Source organism: Archocentrus centrarchus, chromosome 4, assembly GCF_007364275.1.
Source record: "Archocentrus centrarchus isolate MPI-CPG fArcCen1 chromosome 4, fArcCen1, whole genome shotgun sequence".
Lineage (NCBI taxonomy): Eukaryota > Metazoa > Chordata > Actinopteri > Cichliformes > Cichlidae > Archocentrus > Archocentrus centrarchus.
In genome coordinates, this window is record NC_044349.1 from 31,767,880 (window position 1) to 31,773,879 (window position 6,000).

The 6,000-nt window shown below is 59.9% G+C and overlaps 2 protein-coding genes across 2 annotated transcripts; both read right to left on the minus strand.

Moving 5' to 3' along the window:
* Window positions 1–266: 266 nt before the first annotated feature.
* LOC115779617 (spore coat protein SP65-like) lies at window positions 267–1,523 on the minus strand (the record flags this gene model as incomplete). The annotated part of the gene is made up of 1 exon (XM_030728382.1): window positions 267–1,523. A coding segment is annotated over one exon (924 nt), but the record flags the coding sequence as incomplete, so codon positions are not given.
* Window positions 1,524–1,570: 47 nt separating this feature from the next.
* On the minus strand, window positions 1,571–5,725 carry LOC115779618 (protein PELPK1-like; the record flags this gene model as incomplete). Its single annotated transcript, XM_030728383.1, has 4 exons — window positions 1,571–1,654; window positions 3,590–3,758; window positions 4,725–4,861; window positions 5,648–5,725. Coding segments are annotated over 4 exons (468 nt in total), but the record flags the coding sequence as incomplete, so codon positions are not given.
* Between the last annotated feature and the right edge of the window lie 275 nt (window positions 5,726–6,000).

The window sequence follows — 6,000 nt, forward strand, 5'->3', positions numbered from 1 at the left end:
GCGCTTTGTATAGATCATAGATCATGGTAAATGGACTAGTTCTTATAATGCTTTACTACTCTGACTGAGCACTCAAAGCCTTATACAACACATGTGAAACGTGCTGTTCCAAGTGTATCTTTCTGTTTTAGACTTTAAAATTTTTCTTTTTCTTTGTAGTCAATAAAATCTGAGTACACATTTTTTTAAACAGTTGTTAAGTCTGGTTATTCATGAAAAAGTGTGCTACTAGTAAGGTTTCCAAGAAATCTTCAAGGCCACAGGACGAAAGTTTTATTAGACATAGATCACAGAAACCCAAACTGGAAAAACTGTAGCAGAACAACATATTCATGGAAACTACAAACACTTACATATAGAAATAAAATAAAATACTTTACAGTTTATTTTCAGTGCCACTTGCTGCCAACATAAAAAACAACATTCAATTGAATCTCTAATTTCTTTTCCCCCTAGAGGAATGCTAATTCACACGGGTTAGCTTCATATACACCAATACTTCTAGAAGTATATAAATAAATACATAAATACAAAAAAATTAGTTTACGCTTTAGATCTTTTAAGAATTGTACACTTTTCTTGACAGATTTCCCTGATTTCTAAATAAGAATGAAGAGAAGAATTCCAAGCAGCAAATGGATAAAACCTAGTCTGCTAGAAGTTGCATTACTTGTAGTTGTTTTAGCTGTGGATGACTGGGCCACTGAGCTGGAGGATGTTGGGGCTGCAGTTGTAGCTGTGACTGCTGTAGTACCTGCAGTGGTTGTGCCTGTGGCTGTGGTGCTAGATGTAGCAGTTGTAGATGGGGAGGTGGTGGTAGCTGCAGCGGGTGTAGCTCCAGTGGTTGTAGCTGCGGTGGTGGCTGCGGTGGTGGCTGCGGTGGTAGCTGCGGCGATAGCTGCGGTGGTGGCTGCGGCGGTGGTGGCTGGGGCTGCAGTGGCAGCTCCAATGGTGGTGGCTGGGGCTGCGGTGGTAGCTCCAACGGTGGTGGCTGGGGCTGCGGTGGTAGCTCCAACTGTGGTGGCTGGGGCTGCGGTGGTAGCTGGGGCAGTTGTTGTAGTTGGGCCTGCGGTGGTAGTTCGGGCAGTTGTTGTAGCTGGGGCTGCGGTGGTAGCTGGGGCAGCTGTGGTAGCTGGGGCAACGGTGGTAGCTGGGGCAGCTGTGGTAGCTCCAACGGTGGTAGCTGGGGCAGCTGTGGTAGCTGGGGCAGCTGTTGTAGCTGGGGCAGCTGTTGTAGGTCCAACGGTTGTAGCTCCAACGGTTGTAGCTGGGGCAGCTGTTGTAGCTGGGGCAGTGGTGGTAGCTGGGTCAGCTGTGGCAGCTGGGGCAACGGTGGTAGCAGGGGCAGTTGTGGTAGCTGGGGCAACGGTGGTAGCTGGGGCAGCTGTTGTAGCTCCAACGGTGGTAGCTGGGGCAGCTATTGTAGGTGGGGCAACGGTGGTAGCTGGGGCAGCTGTTGTAGCTGGGGCAGCTGTTGTAGGTCCAATGGTTGTAGCTCCAACGGTTGTAGCTGGGGCAGCTGTTGTAGCTGGGGCTGCGGTGGTAGCTGGGGCAGCTGTTGTAGCTGGGGCTGCGGTGGTAGCTGGGGCTGCGGTGGTAGCTGGGGCTGCGGTGGTAGCTGGGGCAGCTGTTGTAGCTGGGGCAGCGGTGGTAGCTGGGGCAGCTGTGGTAGCTGGGGCAACGGTGGTAGCTGGGGCAGCTGTGGTAGCTGGGGCTGCGGTGGTAGCTGGGGCAGCGGTTGTAGCTGGGGCAGCTGTTGTAGCTGGGGCAGCTGTTGTAGCTGGGGTAGCTGTTGTAGGTCCAACGGTTGTAGCTCCAACAGTTGTAGCTGGGGCAGCGGTTGTAGCTGGGGCAGCGGTGGTAGCTGGGTCAGCTGTGGTAGCTGGGGCTGCGGTGGTAGCTGGGGCAGCTGTGGTAGCTGGGGCTGCGGTGGTAGCTGGGGCAGCTGTTGTTGCTCCAACGGTTGTAGCTGGGGCAGCTGTTGTAGGTGGGGCAACGGTGGTAGCTGGGGCAGCTGTTGTAGCTGGGGCAGCTGTTGTAGGTCCAACGGTTGTAGCTCCAACGGTTGTAGCTGGGGCAGCTGTTGTAGCTGGGGCTGCGGTGGTAGCCGGGGCAGCTGTTGTAGCTGGGGCAGCTGTTGTAGCTGGGGCAGCGGTGGTAGCTGGGGCTGCGGTGGTAGCTGGGGCAGCTGTTGTAGCTGGGGCAGCGGTGGTAGCTGGGTCAGCTGTGGTAGCTGGGGCACCGGTGGTAGCTGGGGCAGCTGTGGTAGCTGGGGGAACGGTGGTAGCTGGGGCAGCTGTTGTAGGTCCAAAGGTTGTAGCTCCAACGGTTGTAGCTGGGGCAGCTGTTGTAGCTGGGGCAGCTGTTGTAGCTGGGGCTGCGGTGGTAGCTGGGGCTGCGGTGGTAGCTGGGGCAGCTGTTGTAGCTGGGGCAGCTGTTGTAGCTGGGGCAGCGGTTGTAGCTGGGGCAGCTGTTGTAGCTGGGGCAGCGGTGGTAGCTGGGGCAGCTGTTGTAGCTGGGGCAGCTGTTGTAGGTCCAACGGTTGTAGCTCCAATGGTTGTAGCTGGGGCAGCTGTTGTAGCTGGGGCAGCTGTTGTAGCTGGGGCTGCGGTGGTAGCCGGGGCTGCGGTGGTAGCTGGGGCAGCTGTTGTAGGTGGGGCAGCGGTGGTAGCTGGGGCAGCTGTGGTAGCTGGGGCAGGTGTGGTAGCTGGGGCAGTGGTTGTAGCTGGGGCAGCTGTTGTAGCTGGGGCAGCTGTTGTAGCTGGGGCTGCGGTGGTAGCTGGGGCAGCGGTGGTAGCTGGGGCAGCTGTTGTAGCTGGGGCAGCGGTTGTAGCTGGGGCAGCGGTGGTAGCTGGGGCAGGTGTGGTAGCTGGGGCAGCGGTTGTAGCTGGGGTAGCTGTTGTAGCTGGGGCAGCTGTTGTAGCTGGGGCTGCGGTGGTAGCTGTGGCTGCGGTGGTAGCTGGGGCAGCTGTTGTAGCTCGGGCAGCGGTTGTAGCTGGGGCTGCGGTTGTAGCTGGGGCAGCTGTTGTAGCTGGGGCTGCTGTGGTAGCTGGGGCTGCGGTGGTAGCTGGGGCAGCTGTTGTAGCTTGGGCAGCGGTTGTAGCTGGGGCAGCTGTTGTAGCTGGGGCAACGGTGGTAGCTGGGGCAGCTGTTGTAGCTGGGGCAGCTGTTGTAGGTCCAACGGTTGTAGCTCCAACGGTTGTAGCTGGGGCAGCTGTTGTAGCTGGGGCTGCGGTGGTAGCTGGGGCAGCTGTTGTAGCTGGGGCTGCGGTTGTAGCTGGGGCGGCGGTGGTAGCTGGGGCTGTTGTTGTAGCTATAGCAGCAGTGGTAGCTGGGGCAGCTGTGGTAGCTGGGGCAGCTGTGATACTTGGGGCAACGGTGGTAGCTGGGGCAGCTGTTGTAGGTCCAACGGTTGTAGCTCCAACGGTTGTAGCTGGGGCAGCTGTTGTAGGTCCAACGGTTGTAGCTCCAACGGTTGTAGCTGGGGCAGCGGTTGTAGCTGGGGCAGCGGTGGTAGCTGGGTCAGCTGTGGTAGCTGGGGCAACGGTGGTAGCAGGGGCAGCTGTGGTAGCTGGGGCAACGGTGGTAGCTGGGGCAGCTGTGGTAGCTGGGGCAACGGTGGTAGCTGGGGCAGCTGTGGTAGCTGGGGCAACGGTGGTAGCTGGGGCAGCTGTTGTAGCTGGGGCAACGGTTGTAGCTGGGGCTGCTGTTGTAGGTCCAACGGTTGTAGCTCCAACGGTTGTAGCTGGGGCTGCGGTTGTAGCTGGGGCAGCTGTGGTAGCTGGGGCTGCGGTGGTAGCTGGGGCAACGGTGGTAGCTGGGGCAGCTGTTGTAGCTGGGGCAGCTGTTGTAGGTCCAACGGTTGTAGCTCCAACGGTTGTAGCTGGGGCAGCTGTTGTAGCTGGGGCTGCGGTGGTAGCTGGGGCAGCTGTTGTAGCTGGGGCAGCTGTTGTAGCTGGGGCTGCGGTGGTAGCTGGGGCTGCGGTGGTAGCTGGGGCAGCTGTTGTAGCTGGGGCAGCGGTGGTAGCTGGGACAGCTGTGGTAGCTGGGGCAACGGTGGTAGCTGGGGCAGCTGTGGTAGCTGGGGGAACGGTGGTAGCTGGGGCAGCTGTTGTAGGTCCAAAGGTTGTAGCTCCAACGGTTGTAGCTGGGGCAGCTGTTGTAGCTGGGGCAGCTGTTGTAGCTGGGGCTGCGGTGGTAGCTGGGGCTGCGGTGGTAGCTGGGGCAGCTGTTGTAGCTGGGGCAGCTGTTGTAGCTGGGGCAGCTGTTGTAGCTGGGGCAGCTGTTGTAGCTGGGGCAACGGTGGTAGCTGGGGCAGCTGTTGTAGCTGGGGCAGCTGTTGTAGGTCCAACGGTTGTAGCTCCAATGGTTGTAGCTGGGGCAGCTGTTGTAGCTGGGGCAGCTGTTGTAGCTGGGGCTGCGGTGGTAGCCGGGGCTGCGGTGGTAGCTGGGGCAGCTGTTGTAGGTGGGGCAGCGGTGGTAGCTGGGGCAGCTGTGGTAGCTGGGGCAGGTGTGGTAGCTGGGGCAGTGGTTGTAGCTGGGGCAGCTGTTGTAGCTGGGGCAGCTGTTGTAGCTGGGGCTGCGGTGGTAGCTGGGGCAGCGGTGGTAGCTGGGGCAGCTGTTGTAGCTGGGGCAGCGGTTGTAGCTGGGGCTGCGGTGGTAGCTGGGGCAGGTGTGGTAGCTGGGGCAGCGGTTGTAGCTGGGGTAGCTGTTGTAGCTGGGGCAGCTGTTGTAGCTGGGGCTGCGGTGGTAGCTGTGGCTGCGGTGGTAGCTGGGGCAGCTGTTGTAGCTCGGGCAGCGGTTGTAGCTGGGGCTGCGGTTGTAGCTGGGGCAGCTGTTGTAGCTGGGGCTGCGGTGGTAGCTGGGGCTGCGGTGGTAGCTGGGGCAGCTGTTGTAGCTTGGGCAGCGGTTGTAGCTGGGGCAGCTGTTGTAGCTGGGGCAACGGTGGTAGCTGGGGCAGCTGTTGTAGCTGGGGCAGCTGTTGTAGGTCCAACGGTTGTAGCTCCAACGGTTGTAGCTGGGGCAGCTGTTGTAGCTGGGGCTGCGGTGGTAGCTGGGGCAGCTGTTGTAGCTGGGGCTGCGGTTGTAGCTGGGGCGGCGGTGGTAGCTGGGGCAGTTGTTGTAGCTATAGCAGCAGTGGTAGCTGGGGCAGCTGTGGTAGCTGGGGCAGCTGTGGTACTTGGGGCAACGGTGGTAGCTGGGGCAGCTGTTGTAGGTCCAACGGTTGTAGCTCCAACGGTTGTAGCTGGGGCAGCTGTTGTAGGTCCAACGGTTGTAGCTCCAACGGTTGTAGCTGGGGCAGCGGTTGTAGCTGGGGCAGCGGTGGTAGCTGGGTCAGCTGTGGTAGCTGGGGCAACGGTGGTAGCAGGGGCAGCTGTGGTAGCTGGGGCAACGGTGGTAGCTGGGGCAGCTGTTGTAGCTCCAACGGTTGTAGCTGGGGCAGCTGTTGTAGGTGGGGCAACGGTGGTAGCTGGGGCAGCTGTTGTAGCTGGGGCAGCTGTTGTAGGTCCAACGGTTCTAGCTCCAACGGTTGTAGCTGGGGCAGCTGTTGTAGCTGGGGCTGCGGTGGTATCCGGGGCAGCTGTTGTAGCTGGGGCAGCTGTTGTAGCTGGGGCTGCGGTGGTAGCTGGGGCAGCTGTTGTAGCTGGGGTAGCGGTGGTAGCTGGGGCAGCTGTGGTAGCTGGGGCAACGGTGGTAGCTGGGGCAGCTGTGGTAGCTGGGGCAACGGTGGTAGCTGGGGCAGCTGTTGTAGCTGGGGCAACGGTTGTAGCTGGGGCAGCTGTTGTAGGTCCAACGGTTGTAGCTCCAACGGTTGTAGCTGGGGCTGCGGTTGTAGCTGGGGAAGCTGTTGTAGCTGGGGCTGCGGTGGTAGCTGGGGCTGCGGTGGTAGCTGGGGCAGCTGTTGTAGCTGGGGCAGCGGTTGTAGCTGGGGCAGCTGTTGTAGCTGGGGCAACGGTGGTAGCTGGGGCAGCTGTTGTAGCTAGGGCAGCGGTGGTAGCT